Source organism: Propithecus coquereli, unplaced genomic scaffold (genome assembly GCF_000956105.1).
Source record: "Propithecus coquereli isolate 6110/MARCELLA unplaced genomic scaffold, Pcoq_1.0 Scaffold12, whole genome shotgun sequence".
In the NCBI taxonomy this organism is placed as follows: Eukaryota; Metazoa; Chordata; class Mammalia; order Primates; family Indriidae; genus Propithecus; species Propithecus coquereli.
In genome coordinates this window covers 15,778,946-15,806,587 of record NW_012136080.1, presented here as the reverse complement: position 1 = coordinate 15,806,587, position 27,642 = coordinate 15,778,946, and the positions used below count along the sequence as shown (strand labels likewise).

The window sequence follows — 27,642 nt, the reverse complement described above, 5'->3', positions numbered from 1 at the left end:
ATAACCTTTTTGAATGTCCATTCCTGTTCCAGTTATTATTACCTTATAACATACCACCCCAAACTTAGTGGTGTAAATTGACCATTCTGTTACGCTCAGTGGGTCAGGAATTTGGACAAAGCATAATAGGGGTGGCTTGTCCCTGTTCCATTTTGTCTGGGGACTCAGCTGAGAAGACACAAAGACTGGAAGTGATTGAAAAGCTGGAGGCAGGAATCATCTGGAGACTTTTTTACTCACACACCCAGCAGTCGATGCTGGGTATCAGGATGTTGACCATAACCATACCTGTGGCTCCTCTGTGGAGGCTCTTGGGACTTTTACAGCATGGCAAGTGGGTTCTACAACCAAGTACCCCAAGACCCTGAGATGGAAATGCCTGGCTCTTATATGACCTGGCCTTAGAAGTCACATAATATCACTTCTGTCACTGGGTAAAGCAGTCACAAATGCCCACCCTGGTCCAAGAGGAGGGGCACAGACTTCACTTCTCATTCGAGGAGTGGTTAGGTTCTGGAAGAGCATGCAGGCCAGGGATAATGTTGTGACCATGTTTAGAAGAAACAATTTTCCGCAATTCTCTCCTCTGCTGAGCCCACCAGGCCAGGGAGAGGAAGGAGTAATGACTGCTGAGCACCAGCTAAGTGCCACGAACTGTTCATATGTTATCTCATTTTAATTAAAGTATTTAGGTCTTAAAAATAGTATCCATGCACTTTTTTGTTTGTTTCCAGATAAGATATTATATTGATCAGCTTCAGCTGCATAAAAACCACTAAATATCAATGGCGTGCAAGAATAAGCAGTTTATTTCTCGATCACAGATCTGGAGGGGGTGTGTTCCTCCTCTCCTATTCTGGGGTCTAGGAGACTAGGACAGGCAGTGGCTACCATATGTATTCTTCTCATGGGGAAGGCACAGGCGCAGGATTGCAAGCCCCACCAAGCAAGCAATTTTTAAGTTTCTGTTTATGTCCCATCTGCTGTTACCGCATTAGTCAAAGCAAGTCTCATGGCCAAACTCCAAAGTCAAGGGGCAGGGAAGTACATTCTGCCTTTGTGAGGCTGTGGCAGAGGTGTGGGTAGGTAATGCTGTAATGGCAGAGTGAGGAATTGGGAACAATAACTCAATCTACCATAGCTATTTTCCAGCACAGAGAAAATTGGGTAAAGATATTGTGGCATTACAGCTAGTGTTTAACAGTATAATCTTGGGCGCAAAATACCCATATAAAGTAGTAGGTTATCAAATTGCTAATAAAAGAATAATTCAACAAGACCAGGTAGCATTTATCCCAGGTATTCAAGGACAATATACCATAAAGATATCTATTAATATATTGTATTACTAAGACAATATATTTTTATGAAACCTAAATCATCATCTCAATACACACTTAAAAGTCATTCAATAAAATCCAACATCTACTCAGGGATTTTTTTATGCTCTTAGTAAATTAGAACTACAAGCATGATGCATAATGGCATAACACTTCAGAAGCATCCCCGCGCAAGCAAGGAAATAGAAAAGAATGCCTACTCACCGCTCTTATTTTCCAATGGCATCAGTCAAAAATAAGAAATACAGAAAGGAGACTCTGTTTTCATTATTTGCAGGTGGTGTTACTGTAGCTCTAGAAAATCTCAGAGAAGCATTTGAAAAACTAGCAGAACTAATAAGTTCAATATGATAGGCCAGATTCAAAATAAACCAGCCAAAGTCAGGGTTCCCTGTATAACCGTTGTAATACAAGGCAATGAAAACAAAATATATGACAAAATATGAGAAGAAAGAACTCGTTCACAAGAGAAACAGCCAAGGACACCTGTCCCTGGGGCTAACCTGAACAGATTTGTGAAGGGCACCGAGGCCAGCAGCCCTGCTCCCCTGCTGAGAGACTTGACTGAATGGAAATATGACCAGCTCCTCACAGAAACAGTCATTTATTGATCGGCTTTCCAGTGAAAATGCCGGTGGGCGGATAGTTTTTTTTATTTAGTTAACTTGAGGAAAGTAGCCTGAGGTTCTCCCGGAAGACTAACCAGGTGTTCAGAAAGCTCTCCCAGATATTAAAATGTATTTAAAAAAATACATGTGATTAAATGAGTGTGATATTGACTCCAGACAGCATAATGGAACATAAAGTCCTTATAAAAAAATAACATATGATAATGGAAAATAATCAGTGAGGGTAGAGGGTAGATTTATTTAATAAAAGGAAACGAGACAGTCACTTAAGTATTTGGAGGAAAAAAAGCAATTTGATTTCCTACTTCATATATTTCATTCAGTAAAATACTACAGATAAAACCTATAGGTGGAGAATTCCCTGTCAATAGGTGTTTCCTTTGACCTGCAGCTACCTCTCTGAACTACACAAGCAGTGTATTTCTCAGGTACAAACAAAAATTACAGTAAACCTAACTGTTGCCTTTATCTTTTTTCTGTGAACAAAATAATTAAATGGGACCTACCCAGCTGCCCATACTGGATAGATAGGCCTTTTTAGAGGAGGCTGATCAGTCAGAGAAAAATCACAGATTACATGAAAAAAGACTGCAGTTCTAAAGATGGTGTCAGGCGATAGATTTGAGGCAAGTGGCCCTCCACTTAAGAAGAAGGTAAAATTTTTAAATTTGTGATTCTCCATGAGGCTCAAGAAGAGAATGTGAAAAGAACAGCTTGTCATGAAAAAGGAGCAATTTGAGGACAGGGAAATGCTTTTGGAATGAATAGCATCATTGCCCAGTTAGTTCTCAGGGAAGATAGGGCAGGAGGGAGGCTATTGCTGGCAACTAAATAGAGAATTAGAACACTAGTCTGAGGAATTCTCCCAGAACTCAAGAACAAGATAAGGAGATGAAGATTATAAGATGAGACAGAGAACTGATGCAAGACAATAGAGCAGAGGACCAATAACAGTCCAAGAAATGACAGAAGAACTAATCCCTAAGATGACGACTTGAGGAGGAAAACTAAGTCAATCTAGGACCTGGGCCCAATTCCTAGCAGCCAGACAGGAGTTGGGGAAAAACGTCCATGATTTGGGAGAGGATCTTCTCTATATGGTTGCCAGAAGACCTAATAGACAAACAATAATATTAATAATGATAACAGTTGGCCCTCCATATCCGTAAGGTCCACATCCCCAGATTCAACCAACTGCAGATCAAAAATATTAGGACATCTGTACTCAACGTGTATAGACTTTTTTTCTTTGTCATTATTCCCTAAACAAAACAATAGAGTATAACAACTATTTACATAGCATTTGCATTGTACTACATGTTATAAGTAACTAGAGATGATTTAAAGTATACAGAAAGATGTGCAGATTATATGCAAATACTACATCATTTTATATAAGGGACTTGAGCATCCAGGGGTTTTGGTGTCCATGGGAGGTCCTGGCACTAATCCCTCGTGGATACCAAAGGACAACTGCACTTGTTAAAAAGAGTTCCTATGTATCGGTAGATAGATAAGCAGTGAATGTGAGCAGGCAGTTCACAAAGGGAGAAATATAAATGTCTAATAAGTAATAAAAATCATGTAAGTAATTTTAAATACAAATTTTAAACCACAAAAAATTCCTACAGATTGGCAAAGATGTTTTAAATGAGCAGTCCCTGTGCTGGCCAGTATGCAGTGAGATTGACCCTTTCATGCCTGATGGTCTCTCCTCTGTTCAGAGTTTCTGAAAGGCAGTTTAGCACGATGTAACGAAAGCCCCCAAAATGTTCAAGCCAATAAATTTCCTTTCTAATAATCTGTCTTTAAAAACTATTCAAAACTTGCAACCAAATTCTACAAAGATGGTCATATATAGATTCTAGCACAAAAAAAATTATTTTTTAATCTCCGTCATTGTGCAGCCATTAAAAATGATGTTTCCAAGAGTGCTAATGATCAAGAAAAACACATATGATATTGTCCAAATAAAGGAGATATAAAAGTGAATTTACATTGTACGAAGGAAATATACAAGAAAAAGACAATGAACCAAAATATAAACAGTAATAATCTCTTAGATGTTTTATTAACTTTTGATCCCTTATACTTCAGTATATTACACTATTTCTAGTGTGCATTAATTTTTAGACTAATTTTATATATCATGTTTATAAACTTATATACAATAAAAGTTATTTCTTCCATCCCTCCCTATGCCTGATTCATGGTTCCCAGAGCAATCACTTGACTTTCAGCTGTTCTCTCTAATATTTGATATTCGTTTCTAAATAACAACCTTATACTTTGTTTCTTGATTTTTCAGATTTAGCTATTATCTATTGGCTTCCAATTAGGAATAATGAGGATTTAGCTCTTTCACACCTCCACTCTCTCATTCACACTTCGCTCCCACAACAGGCTCCCACATTGATTAGCTCACAGCTTTGGGTTCAATTAATATTTATTGTTTACATTTATGTCTATGTAAATAGTATCAACTAAACCATGCAGTTCACTATGATTCCGTTGTCTCTCACATAAACCTGGTTTTTTCCTAGAGTTCATTGTTTCATTTATTTATTGCCTTAGTTCCCTATACCTACCACTAATTCAGTCCCAAATTTTCCAAAAAATCTCTCAAACTCTTCTTAGTGCAGACTGATGAGATGATCTGTGTGTTCAGTTTTGTTCTGCCTATATCCCTCCTGGAGCCCTCCAGCTCCTATCTAGACAGCTAACTCTCTGTATCCACTATCCCACTTAATCCTGGGATTTCCTTGCTTGTTTCCTGACTCAAAACCCTTGTTTCTTGGACCCCATGCCTTCCATTCACTTGTTTGCTTTACTTGTTTATTTGTTCTGGTGAAGTACATCCTCCAGCATCTTTCAGAGAGAGGAAGTACATCCTCCAGCATCTTTCAGAGAGAGGCTGTACAGGAGGTAAATTTTCTGAGACTTTGTATATATGAACACAACTTTATGCCACACTCCAATTTCAAAGGGCAGTAAACTATAGCCCACAAGCCAAATCTGGCCCATAGCTTGTGTTCATTCATTTCATGAGCTAAGAATGGTTTGTTCACATCTTAAAAGTTGTTGGCCAGGCACAGTAGCTCATGCCTGTAACCCCAGTACTTTGGGAGGCCAAGGCAAGAGGATTGCTTGTAGATCAGGAGTTCAAGACCAGCCAGGGCAACACAGCAAGACCCCATCTCAAGAAAAGAAATGATCTGTGGAAAGTAATATGGAGATACCTCAAAGAGATACAAGTAGAACTACCATTTGATCCAGCAATCCCATTACTGGGCATCTACCCAAAAGAACAAAAGACATTCTATAAAAAAGACATCTGCACTAGAATGTTTATAGCAGCACAATTCACAACTGCAAGGATGTGGAAACAACCCAAGTGCCCATCAATACATGAGTGGATTAATAAAATGTGGTATGTGTATACCATGGTGTTCTACTCAGCCACAAAAAGCAATGGTGATCTAGCACCTCTGATATTATCCTGGATAGAGCTGGAGCCCATTCTACTAAGTGAAGTATCTATCACAAGAATGGAAAAACAAGCACCAGATGTACTCACCATCAAATTGGTATTAACTGGTCAACACTTAAGTGCACATATAGTAATAACATTTATCGGGTGTCAGGCAGATGGGAGGGGAGAGATAGGGATGGGTATATACACACCTAATGGGTGTGGTGCGCACCATCTAGGGGATGGACACACTTGAAGCTCTGACTTGGGTGAGGCAAAGGCAATATGCGTAACCTAAACATTTGTACCCCTGTAATATGCTGAAATAAAAAATAAAAGAAAAGGGGAGGGGAGAAAGTAAGGAAGGAAGGAAAGGAGAGAAAGAAAAAAAGCAGAAAGAAAAGTTTGAAAATAAATTTTAAAAAGTTGTTTAAAAAAAAGAATATGTGACAAAGATTGTATGGGGCCTACAAAGCCTAAACTATTTACAATCTGTACCTTAATTGCAAAAGTTTGCCAACTCCTGTCCTAACTGATTGGTAGTTTGGCCAAATATAGAATTCTAGGTTGGAAATGATTTGACTTTAACATTTTGAAGGTTGCTTCAGTATCTTCTGGATTTCAGACTTGCTGGTGAGAAATTCAATGCTATCCTGCTTTCCAGTCCTGTGGATTTGACCTCTGGTTGTCTCTCTGGGAACTTTTAGGATCTTCTCTTTAAACCTAGCAGCTGAAATTTTATAATGGTTTGCCTTTGTGTGGACCTTCTTTTATTCCAAGTGCTGAGTACTCCGAGGGCTGTTGATTCTGAAAATGTATATCCTTCTAGTCTGGGAATATATTTGTCTTATTCCTTTAATGATTTCCTTTATATTTTTCTCTTCTCTTTGAGAAATTTCTGTTAGTTAAATGTTGGACCGCTTGGACCAAACCTCTAACTTTATCTTTTTGGCATATGATTCTCTCAAATTAATCTTTTACTTCTTCTACTAATTGATTTTATTGCTGTTATCATCTACCAGTGTGTAAAGTCGTGAGGGCAAGAATTGGTGTTTTTCATCACCACTGTATTTCCCTGGTATCTAGCACTACACCTGGCATGTAATAGGCAGTTGCTGAATATTGTTGAATGAGTGAATATTTTTTAATTTCTAAAAGCTTCTTCCTGTTTTCTCATTGTTCCTCTATAAAACACACCATTCTTGTTTCATGGACGGGATATCATCTCTGCAGTATTTCTGATGATGTTATGTGGAAGTTTTTGAAATTTCTTTTTGCTGTCTGCATTGCCTTTGTGTCTTCCAAGTTCCTTTGCTCCTGGTGGTGATTCTTGACTCTGTGTTTCATGATAGGCATCTTTCTAAAATGTGTCTCTTCCTAGGCCATCCACTCATATTTTCAGATCAGGCCCTAAATGCAGGCCAGAAGCTCTGGGTGTGCAGGTGAAGCTGGTGGCCATATGATCAGGCCCTAGGCTCAAGAACCCCAAATGTCAGCACGTGGTGATGTCTTCTCCTGGGTGGGCTTATTTCCCGGAGAGGCATGCCTAATCTGGTATTCTGGGAGACAAACTTAATCCTCCTATCTTAAAGATGTCACTTCCCTTTCCCTTAGCTGCGCCTGTATCTGTGAGTCAAGGTTATTTCTGGTCCAACCTAGGCAGAAAGCCTCTATCTGGCCTTCTGCTAGGATGGGGGAATAAGGCAGGTGATTAGGGGCTGGGGCGGACCTAAGGGCTCCTTAAACAAACTATCAACCATTCTTTCCATTTTTGGGCCCTCTGGCACCCCCACCAGAGCAGTTACTGGCTCCTCCAGTTCTTGAGCCCCTCTGGGCCCCTGCTGTGCATGCAGCTCACCTCCCCTGCCTGCACGCTTGGCTTGGTCTGTTACCATTATTCATCAGCTCTTCGGCTTCCAAAATGTTGTTGACTTTTCCCAACTATTGTCATCTCCTTTCTCACTCTCTTTGCCATTGCGATTCCATACTTTTTTAATTCCTTTATTGCCACTGTATTAGTCTTCAGAGGGGGTGAAGATAAACAAGGAATTCTATTGTCATATTAGGAAGGCAGAGAGCTACATACTAACCGATGTGCTAGGCATATTAACCAGAATGAACAGACAAGTTCACATCCTTAAGGAGCTCTCAGTCTCATGGGAAAGACAAAGGCAGATGGATCATTTTCATGCAAGTGCTGTAATGGACGTATGTCTGAGCAGCAAAGAGTCACGGGGGAAGTACCTGCACCTAACAGAGTAGGGGGACCTTGCGGGTGGTCACTGGGATTGTGGCCAAAAGCAGTGGGGAAGGGAAAAGACTTGGACTCATGATCATTTGGAGGGCAAGAAGGAGTTTCAGCTCAAATTGTTATTTTTATTGGCTCTCCTCTCCTGGGTGCTATAAAAAGCATTGATTTCTCAGTGCAGGACCTGCCCTGTCAAGATGAGCTAAACCATCACAGGTGACACCTGGGTATCCAAGATGCCCAGCAGAGCTGCCTGGACAGGCCCCTGTCCCCCGACCCCATTTCATCCTGTAAAACAGAAATTAATGTGAAGCTTAAATGTATGTAAATTTCCCAAGAAGGTCAGCAGCCAACAGGAGTTAGCCCTCCTGGCCCGCATTTCTTTTAAAGAGGAAAAGAGAAGTAGCATAAATATCCCATGTGTAGCATGGGACTCAGATGGCAGAAATGTGACTTATTTTGCTTTCTATAACACTGAATTTGCTTTTAAGGCACCATTTCCATGAATGATGAAACAATTTGCCACTCTATTGTAAGCTATCTTCTAATTTTAAGCTTAGTTTCTTACAGGCCAACTATTAATCAAGTCCATCTTTTCCTGCCTAGCTCCCCAAGAGTGAGTTAAGCCATCCTAGGTGGCTTAGCATCCTGGCATCCAAAAGGGGGCAGCTGGCCCTCCCTGCCCTCCAGCTGAGGGGTCTGCCCTCAGTCTTAGGCAATGGCCTCTGTTCTCTCTGCCTCCACTATTGAAGCCTCCTCAGCTTCTCTTGTCTCAGGTGCTGTGCCCCTGCCATCTGGGCCTGTGCCTGGGCTCTCTCTGGTACTGCCAACACCATGGTCTCTGGCTTTGGGCTGCACTCCCTCGCCCCCCCTCCTCCAGTAGCCCTGCTGACTGTTAATTTTCAACCTCCTTCACTACTCCTCTCAAGGAGCCTGTGCCGTGCCCTGCTGAGACAGAGGAAGTGGGTGTGTTCTGAAGCCCTCTCTGCCCGTGCATGCCACATTGCCATTTGTGCTGTCAGTGCTGTTCTGTGTGTGCACAGGGCAATGCGAGACTTTCTCCTCCCAGAATTCCAAGTAGGATGCAAAATACAAGCCTGTCTGCTCTACTGTTTCCAAACTTACCTGGGCGTCTTAACTATGCCCTTCCCAACCCCAACACCAACAAGGCTTATCTCTGAAGAGTACACGAGTATAGGGAGCCGGTCTTAACTGGTGTCCGAACTCTCTGTCACCATGGACCTTTTCTGCCAAGCTCTTTTCTGCCCTCATGCCCATTCTTCCACCCCACCCAGCCTCAGCCCAGAAAGGGCCTTTCATTTACATTTCATACTCTCTTCCTCCTACTACTCTGTGCATTTTAGTAAAACTGTGTGCTCTGATTCCCTGGGTTCTGGTCCTTGATTTTTTTAACGGTAACTTTTTAAAATTAAATAAACCTTTTCTCTCTCAACAAAGCCTGGCTCTTACAAAGGAAAGCTTTAACCTTCGTAAGTATTACCTCTGAAATGAGTTTTAGGAGCCAGTTCTGGAAGTCAAAAGCTGAACACCACTTCCTTGTTCTCGGCTGGGTCCTGCCATCCCCTTGAAGCAGTGGATACCTCAGCCCCCAGGAAGGAGGGCCCTGCCAGCTAGGATTACTAGGGATGGAAAATTCATCAGAGAACTTCCAGCTTCCAGCAGGGCAGGCTACACTTTAGGACAAGTCTCCCATGAAAACAAGAACTGGTGGTTAGAACATTTCCCAAACTTCACTTTCAAAGCTAAAAAGCTGAGAGAGAAACACCTGTAACCAGGGAGGTGAGCAGGCTACTGGAGCAGCAGAGCCCTGATGCTCTGCAGGCACTTGCGAGAACTGCTCACTTAAGTTTGCAATCAGCTGCCATGCAAGTCAGGAGGGACAGATCCAATGGCTGGAGCCCTCCCTAGCTGAGGAGCCTCACAGTTGACTTCCCCCACAGTAAGATGCACTCCCAAGGGACTACACCCTCAGGGCTGGGGTGCACTAGATCTTAGCCCACCTCCTCTCCCTAATCCTAGAGGACTTGGGAGAAGCCTTGGTGCCATGGTGCTGAGGCAAGTGGGAGAAGAAAAACAAAAAGATAAAATATCCTTAGGAAGAAGAGGCCGCACATGAGTCTTTGCTCAGATTTGCAACTCTCAGCCTGGATCAGCCAAAGCAGCTCAAGCTGGGAACTTGATTTAAGTTCATCTATGACTTTTAAGAACTCCAGGTGCCTAGAAAAAACAAACATGAAGCCTCTCTGGAGGAAGGCATATCTATCTTAGGTTTGGAGAAGCTCTTAAAAATCAAGGTCATTGACTAGCAAGCATTCAAAAATAAACACAAAAGAAACAAGGCAATATGACTAAGAACTAGTAGAAACAAAAGGTAGCAGAAATAACCTGTACAGACTTTGAAATTGGCATGGCCAGATACAGATTTTAAAAGTTGTGCTTCTACATATAGTAATAACATTCACTGGATGTCAGGCAGGTGGGAGGGGGGAGCAGGGGATGGGTATACACACACATAATGGGTGCAGTGTGCACCGTCTGGGGGATGGACACACTTGAAGCTCTGACTCGGGTGGGGCAGAGGCAATGTACATAACCTAAACATTCGTACCCCTGTAATATGCTGAAATAAAAAAAAATTAAAAATTAAAAAATTTTGAAAAGCTGTGCTTCTATTTGAAGAAAAAAGAAACTATGAAAAGTGACTTACCAGATGTGATGAAGAAACTCTCAGAATTTATAGAAATGATGACTAAAATAAACAAAATTAAAAGTTCAATTCAGGCCCATTAAGAAGACATAATAATCCTAAATATGTACACACCAAAAAACAGGGTCTCAAAATACATGAAGCAAAATGAATAAAGCTGAAAGGCAAAATAGACAAATTCACAATTATAGGTGGGGACTTCAATACCCTACTCTTGGCAATTGCTACCCTAGACAGAACTACTAGACAGAAAATCAGCCAGGATAAGAAGGACTGAACAACACAGTCGACAGCAGGCTCTAATTGATGTGCATAATCCATGTGCATAATCTATGTGAATAATCCATAAGCCAAAGAGCAAGTTCAAAGAAAATTTTTAAAAATATATATAAGTGAATGGAAGTGAAAATACAACACATCAAAATATGTTGGATGCAACTAAAGCAGTGCAAAGATGGAAATTTGCACTCTACCCAACAACAGCAGAATATACCTTTTTTCTAGCATCCATGGAACATTCACTAAGATAGTGAATTCTGAACCATAAAAAAACCTCAACAAGCTTTAAGCTTGAATTGGAATCATACAAAGTATGGTCTCTGACCATAATGGAATCAAATTGAAATCAATAAAAGAAAGATAACAGAAAAATATTAAACCATTTGGAAATTAAACAACACGCTTCTGAATATTCCATAGGCCAAAGAGAAAGTTCAAAGAAAATTTTTTAAAATATATATAAGTGAATGGAAGTGAAAACCCAGCACATCAAAATATGTTGGATGCAACTAAAGCAGTACAAAGAGGGAATTTGTAACACTCGATATTTAGAGAAAAAGAAAAAGTCTCAAATCAAGAATAAAAGACATACAAATTGGAAAGGAAGAAATCAGACAATTCCTATTTGCATATGACATGCTTGTCTATGTAGAAAATCCCAAGGAATCTACAAAAAAAAAAAAATCTCCTAGAATAAGTGAGTTCAGTTGCAAGATAAAGATCAATACACAAAAACCAACCACATTTCTATATACTAATAGCAAACATGTAAAAACCAAAATTAAAAGCACAAATTCATTGACCAATGATCTAAAGAAAATGAAATACAGGTATAAATCTACCAAAACATAAGATTTGTGTCCTGAAAATTACAAGATGCTGATGAAAGAAACTGAAGATCTAAATAAATGGACAGATATACCATATTGGTAGGTTGGAAGACTCAAAAGTTCAATGAATGATTTTGAACACTACATTTTGCTTTATCAGATGAGATAGTTCTATCAAATTAGATAGAGAAAAATGTAGACTTAGTGAATTGGAATATAGATCAAATGAAATTATCCAGAATGGAACATAGAAAAGGAGATTTAATTTTAGAAGAGAGAGTAAAAGACATGGAAGCTACATATTTACAATGAGAGAGTGAAAAGGAAAGGGAAGGAAACAGGGCAGAGGCAATTTCTGAAGAGATAATAACTAAGAATTTTCAAATCTAATGAAAGGCACAGATTTAAGAGACCCAGTGATCTCAAAGCAGGTTAAATAAAAAGAAATTCATATGTAAACAAAGGAAATTTTTAAACCACCCAGAAAAATAGATTGTGTTCACAGGAATGATAGTTAGACTTATGGATGACTTCTCAGCACCAACAATGAAACAATAACTGCAGAGTATTGAAAAAAGTGATTGCAACCAATTATTTTGTACCCAGTAAAATGTCTTTGAAGACTGAAGATAATATGTTGAAAATGTCTTTCAAGAATGAAGTCACTAACTTAAGGAAATTCTATAGGCCGCATTTTGTCAGGAGAGTGATTCCCAGATAGAAGTTCTGATATGCAAGAAGAAATGAAATGAGGCGCAAAAGAAAACAACAGATACATGGGAAATTTTAAATGAGCATTGGTTATATGAAACAGAATAATAAGGTCTGATAGGGTTAGGGGAAAATAGACTTAAAATAGCAACAATAACATGTAAGCCAGGAGGGTAGTAAAAGAAATTACAGAGTTCTAGAGTCCTTGCGTTATTGAGGAAGAGGGTAAAGATCTTGATTTACTTTGGAAACAAAACTGTCTATGTAACTTCTAGTCTGAGAGAGAATAAAATGAAATAATAAAATCCAAAGAGAGTCAGAAAAATGGAATAAAGGAAACAGAATGTGACAAAAAGAAAAGGCAAAATAAGATGCTAGCTTTAAATATATCAGAATTTACGTTAAATGTAAGTGAACCTAATGTTCCTGTTAAAAGTTGATAATTGTCAAGCTTGACCCCCCAAAAAACAATTTTTAACCCAGTTATAGGCTATTTATGTTAGTCTTGCCAAAAACAAAAGTGTAGAAAGGTTGAAGATAAAAAGATGGATAAAAGATAAAAGCATATGCCGTGCATACACTAACCAAAATAAAGCTGGTGAAGCTGTATTAGACATGTAGACTTTAAGTCAAAAAAAATGACTAGAGATAAAGAGGCTCAATTCACAGAAGGAGGGATACATAAGAATTATAAATACGTAGGCACTTAATAGCATATTCTTAAAATATATGAAACAAAAGTTGAAAGAACTAAAAGGAAAAATCCATAATCATAGTGGGAAATTTTAACATGCCTCTCTCCATAACTAATAAATAGACAGACAAAAAAATAGATAAGATTGAATGGTAGGTCTACTTGTAGTTCTTTGAGGAATTTCCATACTGTTTCCATAGAGGTTGTACTAATTTGCAGTCCCACTACTGGGTAGATGGGTATTTACCCAAAGAAAAAGAAGTCATTTTATCAAAAAGACACCTGCACTCAAATGTTTATTGCAGCACAATTCACAATTGCAAAGATGTGGAATCAACCCAAATGTCCCTCAATTCATGAGTGGATTAACAAAATGTGCTATATATATATATATACACACACCATGGAATACTACTCAGCCATGAAGAAGGATGACTAAATGCCTTTTGCAACAATATGGGTGGAACTGGAGACCATTATCCTAAGTAAAGTATCTAAAGAATGGAAAAACAAACACCATATGTGCTCACTATTAAATTGGAACTAACCAATGCACAGGGGGAGGTATAACTCAATGGAAATCAACCAGGGGGAGTGGGGAGGAGGGGATAGGTGAAAACAGATACAGTGAACACTATCTTGGTGATGGGCACACTTATAACCCTGACTCAAGCATTACAAAAGCCAATCCTTGTAACCAAAACATTTGTACCCCTGTAATATTTAGAAATAAAAAAAAATTAAAAAGAGGAAAAAAATCAGTAGGAACATAAATTTAAACAAAACAATTAGTAATCTTGACGGAATGGACAGAACATTATATCCAACAACCACAGAATACACATTCTTTTAAAGCACACATGGAATGTTTACCAAAACTCACCATACACTGGGACGTAAAGCAAGCATCAACACATTTCAAGAGACTGAACAAACATAGAATATGTTCTCTGACTACAGTGCAACTAAGCTGGAAATCAATAACAAAAAGATAACCAAAAATCATGATATGTTCGGTAATTAAGAAAAATACTTCTCAATAACTCATGAATCAAAACTGACATCATAATGGAAATAGGAAAATATTTTGAACTGAATAGTCATGAAAACACTGCATATCAAAACTTGTGGAATTGCTTAGAGGGAAATATTTTAGCCTGAACTGTGTATATTAGGAAATAAGACAAACTGCAAATTAATTAGCTGGGCATACATCACAAGAAATTAGAAAAAGAACAGCAAAATAACACCGGGACAGTAGAAGTATAGAATTAATAAAAAGAAGAACATAAATTGGTAAAACATGAAGCAAACCTTCAGTAGAGAAAATCAATATGCCAAAAGTTAGTGCCTTGAGAAGACTAATAAAATGACAAACCCGTAGCAATATTGCACAAGGAAAAAGAAAGGAGACACAATCAACATTAGGGATGAAAAAGGACATCACTGCAGATGGTGCAGACATTAAACAGATAAGTGAATATTATAAAGAACCTTATGACAATAAACTTCAAATTTTAGATATGATGGACAAAGTCCTAGAAAATGTAAGTTGCCAAAATTATAATGAAGTAATGAAAATCTGAGTTATAACCATTAAAGAAATTAAATCAGTAACCAAAACTTTTCACACAACTTAAACTCTAACCTCATAAGACTTCACTGGTGAGTTCTATCGACACTTAATTTAGCCCTGTGCATAAGCATAGAAAAAGAGGGAATTCTTCAGCACTTTTTTAAGGCTAGCATGTCTTTGATACCAAAACCTAATTAGGATAGTAAGAGAAAGGAAAATTATAGATCTGTCTTACTTCCTAAAAAAAAATTAGCAAAGCAAACCCACCAATATGTTATAAAGATAGTGTATCTCAACCAAATCAGTTTTGTCTCAGGAATGCAATTGTTAGTTTAAGATTAGAAAATTAATCAGTGCAATCCACTATATTAACTGACTAAAGGAGAAAAATCACACAATCATTTTAAGAGTTGCAGAAAAAACATTTGATAAAATTCAATATTCATTTCTGACAGAAGCTCTTAGACTAGAGAATGTCTCTTAAAGTAACATACTTGTCATGGTAGAGTAGGCTAGTTATGATAATAAATCTTCCAATTTGAGGGGCCTAACACATGTGAAGTTTATCTCTGATCAGATAAATCTCATGGAAGTTCTATAAGGTGGCTTGATTGCTAATCGCCAGAGCGCTCATCTGTTCCAAAGTAGATCTCATTCCACTGGCAGCACGTTCTTCCAGAGTCAACGGGGACCTGTGCAGTCCATCTTCAGCCCATCATCCACCAACCCTGGCTCATGCTAAATCCCATCCTTTCATCTTTCATCCTCAAAATGTCCTGTTTAGACTAAAAAACTACATATAACTAGGGCTCCTGTTAAGTCCCACACAGGGGAAGTCATGATGTTCCTCAAGCACATTCTGACCCTACCTGTCCACTCTGCCATAGGGACCCCTTGCCCGAGCTCCACCCTCACAGCCTTCCTCTCAGGGGAAGTGCCACTCCTGGGCGTAGAAGACTCTGGAGGGGAGGCACGTGGTCACCGAAGTAGTAGCATTAACCTTGCCTAAGGGAAACCCACCCTCTCCGCCACCCCTCACCTCTGCCACCCCTCACTCCCCCACCCCACCCCGCCCCAGAAAGAACACCAGCATCTGCTCCTACTGATCAAGAGGCATGGAGATTTTTAGCACCTGCCTGGCACCATCCATCCATCCATATGTGCAACACCACTGCTCTCCCTTGCCTAGGAAGGTACCAGGTGGTCCAGGGCATCATCTCTCCTGTCAATGACAACTACGGGAAGAAAGACCTCGCACCTTCCCATCACCGAGTGGCCATGGCCCGGCTGGCCCTGCAGACTTCCGACTGGATCCGGGTGGACCCCTGGGAGAGCGAGCAGGCGCAGTGGATGGAGACGGTGAAGGTGCTGAGGTAATGGGGGTCACGCTCCCGCGTGATGTCCAGGGGCCATGGGAGACTTCTGCGGAGCCCACAGGGTGAAAGGTAGAGCAGATTGTTGAGCAGGGATTCAGCCAGGCCTTCTTAGCCAAGATCTGAGAAGCATTTCTATTTCAGGGGAGAGAGACCAACAAATTCACATTCTCAGAAAGGTCCCTGAGCAAAAAACAAAAAAATATATATTACAAAGAACTGTCCTTCAGGATGCACTTTGTCAAAACACTCAATCTTGTTTCAGAAGGCTGTAGCATCGGGGTCCAGGGCCACCGCCTGGTAGCTGTGTGACTTGGGGCAAGTGATTTAACTTCTCTGAACACACATTTCTCACTTGCAAAATGAGGACAATTAAACCTAATGAGGATTTTTAAAATATAAATAACTTTCCTGACCCATAACTATGTAATAATGTTTAGTAAGTGGTATCTTTTAGTATTTTTATCATTGTCTTGGTTGAAAACTACATCTAGATAATAAGCCATCTTCTCTAATTGTACAAATCCTGGGTTTTATAAATCCAGGCTTTTATGTAAAACAGAAAAAGAGAACTATAAATCTAGAAACAGTTACTCAGGATTATTTCTTCTTCTGCAATTGCTATTGGTGTTTAGCATAAGTAATATAGCTGTTTAAAAGCCCCAAGCCATCCCTGCACGTTAGGGATGTTTGCCAGAGAAGCAGGAAGTCCCACCTGTCCTGGCTGTCAGAGGGGATTGTGAGGTGGGCCTCCTCATCACTAATGACAACCTGCTCTGCTGGAAGGGATTGCAAATTGCAGTCCGTGTCTTTTCTCTGTCTGGAAGCACTAGCATTGGCAGGGCGTAGGAGGCATAAAGGACAGGCGTAATTATTGGCAGTCCTGTTCAAAATGTGTTTTGGTTTTCATTTTTTACTTATCTTCAAAGTCACTTGGAAGAAAAATGTTTACCTTTTTAATAAAGGTAAACATTTAGTTTCCATATTCTGGTTCTCATTATTTACCTTTCACTGGGGAAAGAGCCAGCTAGAAGCATCCAGCAGTTACAGTGCTGCTTCAGAACCTGTTGCCAAACTAAAAGGAGTGCAAATGTGAAATAACTATTAGGACACATGCTCCCTCTTATTTTTTAAACTACCCATTGGTGTAAGCAAAGACTCATCTATTGAAAATTATATAAAGAATAAATTGACACCTAGATCATTCTTTTAGAATGAGTCATATCTCTCATTTATCTAGGCTAAGAGAGAGGAATAGAAGCAAAAGAAACAGCTAATGCAAGAAATAATTTAGCTTTAATATGTGGCAGAAACTGATGCTTTTTCTCCACCCTGCGAGAAGCAGTGTGGCCTAGGACACAGGTTTTGGAGCCAATTTACTGAGTGACTTGATAGAAGCGATTTAGCCTCCCTGAGCCTCAATTACTCACCTAATAAAATGGAAGTGACATCACCTACTTCACCAGGATACTGTGTGAATTAAGTGAGATAATGCAGGCAAAACACCTGGTTTATGGTAGGTGCTTAATAGCGTTAGCCACCTTCCCTGCATCCCTACCTAAGGCTGGCCCATAATTTGTCCTTAAAACAGAGAAGCCATTCATGGATAAATAGGAGTTGACCATAACACTATTTAAGGTTACTAGTGCTTCTGCTGCAAAATGTAGGTGTGAACTAAGATTTTGCTGAACACATTCTTTTTTTTATTTTTTATTTTTTTACTATTATATATCCTTTAGTCCAGTGCTTCTCAACACTGGCTGCTGCATACTGGAATCACCTAGGGAGCTTTTAAAAGTACCCATGTTTGGGTCTCACCCCAGAGACTGAGATGTCATTGGTCTGGGTTGGGGCATCAGGATTTTTAACAGCTCCCTGGTGATTGCGATGCATGGCTAGGGTTGGGCCCCACGGCCTCGGTTGCCAAGTGCGTGAATTAGGCTTACGATCAGTACCGAGACCCAGCCAAACCAGTAGTCTCACTCCGACTGCAGGAATCACTCGGGAAGCTTTCCTTAAATGCTCATCACTCCACACCCCTACCCCCAGAGATTTTGATTTGTCTGGGTGAGCTCTAAACATGACTATTTTTATAAAGGTCTCCAGATTATTTATTTTGTGTAGCCAAGGTTAAGAATTATTGATATAAATAGTCAACACAGTTTTATCAAATAACTGATTAAGATTTTTTATTATTAATATTTGGAATGAGCTTCATCTTTAGACTGTATCAATTGCATTAGAAAATGTGTTTTATTGCAAAGATTTTCTTAAAATTACCAAAAGTGGGTTTTTTTGAGATCGAAAATCTGGCTAAAATTATAGTCAGGTGTACCTGGTTGCTCCTGCCACTAGAAAACAAGAAAGAAAGAAAAAACAATTGTGGTCAAGTTGTTTTAGAAGTGTGGAAGAAATCCACCCATCCTTTGCTCCGTTTAATGTTCTCTTGATAGAGTCCAGAGTGAAGCTACATCATGGTGACACAGTAACAGATACCTATAAGATGTAAGTTCACTGCATGGCTTACTGAGGATTGTTTTTCTCTTTGTCAGATTGGGTTTTTTTTAATTCTAATTTTTAAAAGCTAGGCCAACTTTCATGCCTTTAGGGCATTTGATAACTTATTTCACTTACCTTTTCCCATGTTGTGGGGGAAAAGGCCTTAGTCGCAATGCCATTTTATATGCTCCATCATCATCATCATCGTCATCAATGTTTCATGTACCCCTTTGCAGACATGATCTTACGTTGCCTTCATTGTACAGTTGAGGAAACCGAGGCTCAGAGAGGCTAAGTTAATCACAGTCACACAACAAATAAGCAAGAGGTGGCACTCCAGGCTGTTCAGCTGTGAAGCCGTGCTTACGGCCCTCTTCAGAAACAGGGATCTGCAGCTTAGGAACATGATGTGGCTGACTTTGCTCCTGCCACAGTTACCCTCCAATGGGGCTTCCCTGGAGACCACAGAAGCTGCTGAGGACACAGAGAACATGTCCCCAGGGTCAATCCACAGGCCCAGGGTACCACCCAGGCAGGCAGCAAGAAGAAGCAGTGGCCACTGCCCCACAGGGAAAATGCATTTTGTACTCAAAGTAATCATTTGCACAACAAAGTTCAGAGACTCAGCTATATTCGAAGTAGGGTCAACTTGCACTAGAAGCTTCAAGGTAAGTAAAATAAAAATGCCAATCGCCACCTTTTATTGATCACCTGCTCTATGTGCCAAGCTCTTCCACATATATTATATCTAGTCAGCTCAGCAACTCGGAGAGGTAGGTGGGTGTCGCCCCATTCTACAAACAAAGAAATTGAGATTTTAAAAGGCTTGTAAAATATTCAAAGTTCTACAGTTAGAAAGTGGAGATGAGACTCAAACGTACTTCAGTCTGACGCGAGAGCCCAGACCCACCAAGGAGTAAATCTTCAGAGACGAAGCTTACCAAAACCATAGTGGTCAAACAGTCATGAAAACAGAACCCAGCCAGGCTCTAAGAAGACTCCACTGAGTCTCTGAGATAATCAGGAAGGGCTTTGACCCAAGGTTAAATGTATTCATGCAACCACTCCTTCCATTGTTCCTGAATTTGGCAGACTTTAGGGGAGCATTTTCCTAGGTGCTAAGAATGGAAAGATGAATTAAATGGGGTCCCTGTTCACAACCTGATGAGCAGATAGACTGAGAGTAATGATGATGATAACAGCTAACATTTATTGGGCTCTTTCTCTGCATGGGCCGGTACTAAGCTTTTCAGTTAATCCTCACGACAGCTCTCTGGGGTAGGTACTGTCAGTATCCCCCATTCTACAGATAAGGAAACGGGAGACATCAAGATTCCAAAGCTACTAGTTAGAACCAGACAGTCTAATTCTAGAGTTTAACCTTTACACTGTGCCCCGTCCCAATAATAATCAGCAGCAGGCCACTGCCCCAGCTTCTGGCAGGGGAGAAGCACTTTCTCTTTCATGGTCTTGAGATACTGGGTATAGATAAGGCCAGCATTAACTTTTATGACCAATTAACAGATGAGGTCAGTGAGGCTCTGACAGCATTAGTGACTTGTCCAGGATCATTACAAGCAGGACAGCCTGAACTTGAAGCCACCCACTCTGAAAAGTATATGCTTTTTCCACTAGGCAGTGTGCCCTTCCAAATGCTTAATACAGTAAGTGGAAGACGGAAGAGCAAAATGATACAAGAAGGGGTATATACTGAGTGCTTGTGTTTGATAAGAAAAGAAAGTACAGGTGTCTCTTGATTTGCAGAGTATAGATCGCTTTAAAAGCTGGCCATGCCAGATTGGTGTAAGTCTAATCATATTCGAAATGCTCAGTGCACTTTGCATGTATTAGCTCCTTTAGTCTTCGTGACCACCCATCAGAGGCGGACACTATCACTATTCCTCATTGGCAGATCAGAACCATCCACATAGAGACCTGAAATCACTCACCCAGGGTCACGCGGCCAGCTGACGGAGGAGCTGGAATTCAACCCGGGCCATCTGGCTCCATGTCCTGCTTGGCTGTCACCCTACTGCCTTCTAAAGTACCATCTTCTAGTAAGAGTGAGCAGCTTTTTTAGGAGATAGCTGTGGGCCATGTACTGTGCCGGTGCTTAATGTGCGTGGCTAGTTTACCTTCACAAAGTCTAAAAGGAGGTGGTGTTACCCCTGCTTCACAAATGAAAATGTGTGTTTTGAACTCAGGTCTAATAGCCCACGTCTTTAACCCCTCCTCAACACTGATTCCTTTTTTCAAGTGAAAAATATTTAAGAAAATGTTAAAAGAGTAGAAATGTGCTAATTTCCCTGCTTGCACCCAGGTGGCACAGAAGGTCATGAACTCTGTTGGATAGGGCTCTCCGTGAGGCCCCACGGGGCTTCCTATCCCAGCACCTGGCATGGTGCCTGCCACATTGTGGCCCTCAACAAACATCCGTGGAATGAGGAAACCAAAATGGATAAAAGCAGGTTGAAACTTAAAATCTGAGAACCCCTGGGTGGCTTTGAAGGCTGGAGGACAGACGCCCTGAGCCCGTATGTTTACGATGCAGGCATCATCACAGCGAACTGCTCAGATCTCCGCCCAGGATGGAAGGGCCAGACCACGGCCAGGCACTCTCCCCGGGCCATGCAGGTGGGTGCTGACCCTCTTGTGTGTAGGAGTGTAGGAGGGTGAGCTGTCAGGGACTCTGTGAGACCTGGGGGGTGGGTGGGCAGACGACTTGAGTCCAACCCTCTGGGCACAGATAAGGCACTGGAGGCCTGTCTGGAGGGGGTGACATTTCCAAGGTTGATAGGTCAGATTAGATGATCTACCACTACCCACCAAAAATTGTTGTGTTAATTTTGGGATTTTCTGCCACAAAGGAGTTTATCTACCCTTGTGATTTGTGCTTATGACATGGATTACGGTCAGGGCCATACGGGGATAAACTGATGAGCGCTGCTGGGGTTCTTTTCAAAGCCTTAGTCCTTTTGAATACAAAATATGCCATTATAAAACTTAAACAAAGAGACTAACACTTTATAAAAGTATTACTAAGAAAAGGAAACCTATTTTTGAGGGGATTTAAAGTCAATTTGGATTATCTTTTTAATTTGTAAGCCTGGGTTTACAACCCTGTTGTCACATCCTGGTGTTCGATGGAACCTCGTTGGCTGTGATTTCAGAGCATGAGCTGCCTTGGTGGCGGGGTCGAATGCATGGCCTCTCGTGCAGATGGGAAGAGCATCGTGTGCTGCTCAGAGGGCAGCTTCCAGCAGGCCCCCATATGCAGATTCCTGCTGCAGGACCTTACGACTCTGGCTGGCGGAACTCTGCTTCCAGATCAGAAAGACTCAGGAATGCCAAGGTTACACACACCTAAAATAATTTCTTCACTGCAGGACTTTCCAGTGCCTTTCCTATGTCCACATGCATTACATGGAACTCTTTTTTTAATCCCCGTTAGTAGTCCTCAGAACTAGTGCTCCCCAGAACATGATTAGGAAACATTCCCCTAAAAGGATTTGGAAATGGCACCGGGTCCTAAAGGTGCCATGCAGCAGTCCCCAAATGCTGGCTGAAGGATCACTCATAGCAGAAACCTGCAGGGTTTATTAAAAACACTAATTCCCGGGCCCCTTCCCAGACCTCCTGAGTGGAAGTGGGACCAAGGAATCTGGCTGTTTAATGAGCACTCTGGGGATTTGCTCTACAGCCAGCTCTGGGAACCGGGCACTAGAGGAGGAATCTAAGGAGTTATGGTGTCTCCTACATAATCATCTTATACAGTGTTTATTGTATTCCTCTGGTCTCTCTGTCCATGGTCACATTCAAACTCCTTCCCTCCTACCCCTATGAGCACTGTGCCCAGGGGCCATTCCCAGCCTCTGCCTCCTTTCTGCCTCATCTCTGGCCCAGCAGGCACTCCTGAAAGGATTCCACAGACACTCCCTGAGCACCTCCCCAGGCCAGACTCTGGGCTCAGGCTGAGAACAGGGACAGCCAGCCCCGCCCCTGCCCCTGCCCCAAGCAAGGGAGGTGAGTCCAGGCATGGATAAGGCCGCCTGGAGGAGGAGACTCCTGTGCCAAGACTTGTAGGATGAGTAGCTTATTGAGATGGAGAGTGTTTCCAGGCAGAGGGGCAGCGCAAGTGCAGGACACTCTGTGCCACTGGGGGAGGCTGAAGCCTCCAGTGAGAGGCAGGGGCAGCCAGAGGAACCCAGGAGGGACGCCACACTGAGGCTTTCAGCCTCCCACACTTCACCTTTCTGCAGGTGCTTCCGGAATCTCCATCTGTGCTCTTTGCCTGGCCTGCCCCTCCTTGCCCTTCCCTTCTCGGCTCCCTGTTGAAAACCTATCTGTCTTGGGAGACCCAGTTCAGAATCCACCTTCCCTGTGAAACCAGTTCCGGCTGCTGTCACTAATATGGGCTTCCTCCCTCTGCCAAAGCCCGTTCCGTGTTCCTTTCCGATTCATGTTTCTGGGAGCTGCAAGCCTTCTCTGCTTCGCCCTATACTGTTGAGGGTTTGTCCCTTATCCTCTTTCTCTCTGTACGGACCCTAAGTCCCGCTCGTCTTGTTCTGTTCTGAAGTAACTGTTAAAAAGGGAAGTTTATATAGAATAAAAAGTGGGCTTGTCAATTGACTGAAATATATCAGAGACTTTAAAAATCTTTGTGATCTCTGCTTGATAAATTACCCTGTAGGAATCTGGCTGAGGAAATAATTGGAAATTGGAGCAAATATGTATGCAGAAAGATGTTTATCACAGCAGTTTTTACAATGGCAGGAAAGAAAAGCAACCTCAATGTTTAAATATAAAGGAATGTGTAAGTAAATTATATTGTATGCATAAGATGAAGAACCTACATAAAAGGTTTGATGATATGGAGAAACACTTATAAAGTAAGTGGGAAAAAGTCAGGATACAATACTGTATGTATCATCTCAAGTATATAAAAATGTGAGTATACTTTCACATCTGTTTGCATGTCTAAATATGTAGAAAGACTAAGGAAATACACAAAAATATTGAGGGGTTTTTGTAGAAAGCAGAATTATTATTGTTGTTATTTTCTAGTTGAAGACATAGACTGACACGTGAGTTGTATTTAACTCAGGCTAGTTTTGACCCCGGGGCCGCATTAGGCAAAACCCTGCAGTTGGCTTGTGAACATCTTACTTGTTGATGTTCTTACTGTTACAATTAATATTGACAATTGAATTCTAAAAATGTGGATTGCATTGCATATAACTCACACACAGAAAACAATAAAACATAACAAATTAGAAAAAAATTTTTTTCTAGTGTGGCCGTCAGTGTGCTAAATACTTACATATTTCTGTACAGTCCATAATGAGCACGGATTTCACGTTTGTAATCAGGGAAAACTAGAGCAATTTTAAAAAGGAAAGTGGAGCGTTTTTCAACAAAAGTTTGGCCTTTGGTAAGATGGCATGTATGTTACTAGTGACATATTTTCAAAGGACCGTTTTGTGTGCCATGTGTTTTATTGGTGCACTGTTACCCTCTGGGGTTGCAAATTACATGATGAGCTCAGCATTTTGGCTGCAGAGCCCTGCTTTGCCCATCACTGCCATGATTTGCAGTCCTCTTGGACTCACCCAGAGTCTCAGGGATTGCTAAATTCTGGGCTGCCCGAGTGTGACACTTTGGGATGGATGATGCCTCCAGTCCTTAACGGCCCGACTCTGTCTTTTGTGAAGGGGGCCCCCACCTCTGACTGATGGGGCCGAGCACAGTTCAGCGATGTTCAGAGGATTCCCCTTCCGTACAGACAGAGCAGGCACTTTACCTGTTTCCATTTTACACTGAATATTCCAGGGTGGCCTTGTATAGTTAGTTTGGGTACTGTCTCTCAGATGCTTCATCTCTGGTGTCCTCTTTAGACCCAGAAGTCCCATACTTCCGAATGTGTCTTTGGGGTGCCACGACAGACGTCATGGTGGCCATATTCACGGGCTGCACCAGGCAGGAAATTTACATTGCTTTCTCTCCATCACTCAATTCCCGTAACGTCCAGAGTAGGTTTTATTATCCCCATTTTACAGCCAAGGAAACAGGCCCATAGGCTAAGGAACTTTCCCAAGGTCCCAGAAGATCTAAAATTCAAACCCAGGGGTGTCTAACCTCAAAATCGGTGCTCTTAGATGTCATAGACTTAGGACAATCAAACATTCAAAGACAAGGTCCTGGAGACACTTTCCTCACAGTCTATGTAAATTACCTCTTCATCTGCTTTGCAAAGCCCTTGGCTACTCAAAGACAGGACACACTGCCCCCAGCATGCCCATGGACATCCTGTTTATGTGACTGTATCACTGTTAGGACAATCGTATTGGCAGCCTTTATTCTGCACTCTGGAGTTACATACTTTGGACTTGGACAGAGTCACTGGATCTGAAAATGTTGTAGCAGTGTTGTGAATGGATTTGGAAAGGATATGTGAATGCCTTTGTGATCCCTGAAGACAAGACTGCCCAGAGTTGGAGTCTCAGGCATGTTCTGCCACGAGAAGTAATCATCACCTGGTATGGTCATCATGGAGTAATAGGCACCACCAGCGTCACAGTGATTTGGGAGAGCAGGGGAAGTACTGGTACTTGTCCCGTCTAGGCAAGACTCAAAGCGAATAGCATTCCTTACTGTCATTGTTCATGAAACAAACAGTACTCAATATAGAAGCCAATATGTAAAAATTGTCCCCACCAAAAAAAATCTACTGGGAGAATCAAGTGGTGTCTTTTCTGTTCTCTGATCTGTGGGAACAGATGGATATACCACAGGCCCCAGCAGACCCTGGAATTAAATGCACATCATTGAACCTCCCCTGTAGGAAGATCATGTAGAAGCCACCCAATTGTTTGAGAGGCCAAGGACTGGTCTCTTGCTATATTGTAGTGGTTGGATAATTAAGAAATTAGAGTAACATTTCACAGATGCAGAACTATTCAAATCTACATATAATCTGTGAGCAATGGGAATGTCCAAAATTAGTGAAAAGTGTGAGTTACTGAATAATTTTTTGTTTTTTTAGACAGAGTCTCATTCTGTTGCCCAGGCTAGAGTGCAGCACATCATCATAGCTCACTGCAACCTCAGACCCCTGGGCCCAAGTGATTCACCTGCCTCAGCCTCCTGAGTAGCTGAGACTACAGGCACACATCACCATGCCCAGCTAATTTGTCTACTTTTTGTAGAAATGGGGTCTTGCTATGTTGCCCAGGCTAGTGTTGAACTCCTAGCCTCAAGCAATCCTCCGCCTCAACCTCCCAAAGCACAAGGATTACAGGAGTGAGCCACCGTTCCCAGGTGACTAAATAATCTTACATGTAATTTTAGTGGTTTTAAAAGGCCAGAGACTTAAGAGATATTTTATAAATGTTGAATGGATGTCCTGATAACTAGATTGGTAGATAAATGGGTAAATGGATACGTGAATGGAGGAAGGAAGGATAGTTAGCACATATCACACACTATGTCAAGCACTGTTCTAAGTACTTTGCATTTCTAAACTCATTCAATTCTAAAATAAGCCTATAAGGTAAGTACTATTAATAATCCTCATTTTAAAGTTGAGATCACAGGAGCTTTTGAATGCAGAATCAGAATTTGAATGTAAGGTGTGTAGCTCTACAGTCTCAGTAACCACCAAGAATTCATACATGCATGAATGAATGTTTGAATATCATTTACTATACCAATATTATGCTGCTAGAGTGTTTGAAAACCGTGTTTCCATAATTGCATCTGTTGCTTTAAACGAGTCCAGGGTCCATCATCTCTTGGGCGGGGGAACTGAGGCCCAGAGGAAGAAAAGTCTTGGCTCCAGCCCCACAGCAGCATGTGCCCCGCTGAGGCCAGAACTCACACCTCTCCATGACACCTCCAGTCTCTTATTTTCCTTTCCTCAGCTGCCCTGTGCGCTTCTGTAAACCCACCTCTCTGGTCTGAGTTCAGACTCCTTGGGAGGTTCCGCAGTAGGGCATCCTGAACTCCCATTGACACCAAGCTTTCCCCGGTGTGTGGAGGCCCTGGGTCCCCCCCTTCTGAGGCTTCATGGTGACTGAGAGATGCCTGCGCGCTAGCAGCCCAGCCTTTGCAATCTACAGAAGCTGGAATCAGCTTCTGGAAGGACCAGATAGCCTGCCGCTTGTTTCTACCGTGGACTTGGTTCTTCCTTTCCAGATTAGCGCACTCAAGAGGGACAGGCTCCATGCCAGGAAAATCACAGTCTGGGCCCTAGCGCTCCGAGAGGCTTCTCGGTTATGATGCAAGTGCAGATTCCCACCAGCAGGCGGCAGCAGAACCTCGCAGTTACAAATGCCCCACCTGGAGGATGGCTGCCTGGGTTTGAATCCCACTTCTCTGCCTAGCTGAGTGAGCTCAGGCAAGTCACTTGCCTCTCTGTGCCTCAGTTTCCCCCTCCACAAAATGGGCACACAATACTTACCTCATAAAGTTGTTCTGAGGATCATATGGTATTATACACATAAAGGGCTTACTGTTAATAATAGTGCCCATAATAATCACCCAATAAATGTTAGGTATTATTTTACATCACAATCAGCATTCTGTAAGAACAAATTCCAAAGGATTAGCCACATTCATTCATCAGTTGTTCTAGAGCTTTGTTTTTTTTTTTTGGAAACTGAAATGAAAAGACCACCAGCTGGAGTCTTAGAGACCTTTCAGTTATCCGAAGAGTCTCTAATTTCTATGATGAGGCTTTTGTATAAAAGTACCAGGTACTAGTACCTAGTAACCCTGGGGCAGAAATGGATTTCAAATAGGGCTGAGACTTGTCCAAGGCCCACGACTTGTTGGTGACAGGGCTTTAAGCACCTTACCTTCCATCAGAAGATGTGGTTCTGGGTATAGCAAAGCCATCTTGGGAGCCCTCTGCATGATTCAAAGCGACCGACCACAGACAGACTTCTGTTACAACACTGAAAAGAAAAGAAAAAAAAAAAAAATCTCTTCTGTATTACTTGGCACTTTGCCAATATTAAACAAACAGTGTATTGATTAAATCATTACTTTCAATTGTATTCCCTGAAATCGCTTCAGATTCGTTTACGTGCTTTTTTCTTTTTAAGTCATGAGCAGGAGACATTGAGTTCTCGATACATTCCACGAAAAGCGTTTTGTGAGCTTTTTCCGGTGGAATATGACGTTATCTTTCCTGGCAGTGACCCTTCTGTAACTTTGCCGGGTCCACCCTTGTTTCTGCAGCTGTGCCTGAGCTGAAGCTCCTC

General features: G+C 41.5%; 1 protein-coding gene across 2 annotated transcripts in view; it reads left to right on the top strand.

The window, feature by feature from the left end:
* The window catches only part of NMNAT3 (nicotinamide nucleotide adenylyltransferase 3), a 103,403-nt gene that overhangs the window by 73,937 nt on the left and 1,824 nt on the right, over window positions 1-27,642 (top strand). For both annotated transcript variants that reach the window (XM_012663851.1, XM_012663846.1), the window contains 2 exons: window positions 15,697-15,880; window positions 20,931-21,013. In XM_012663851.1, coding sequence (XP_012519305.1) covers window positions 15,786-15,880; window positions 20,931-21,013 — 178 coding nt within the window. In that variant the 5' untranslated portion in view covers window positions 15,697-15,785. The remainder of the gene's footprint in view (window positions 1-15,696; window positions 15,881-20,930; window positions 21,014-27,642) is intronic.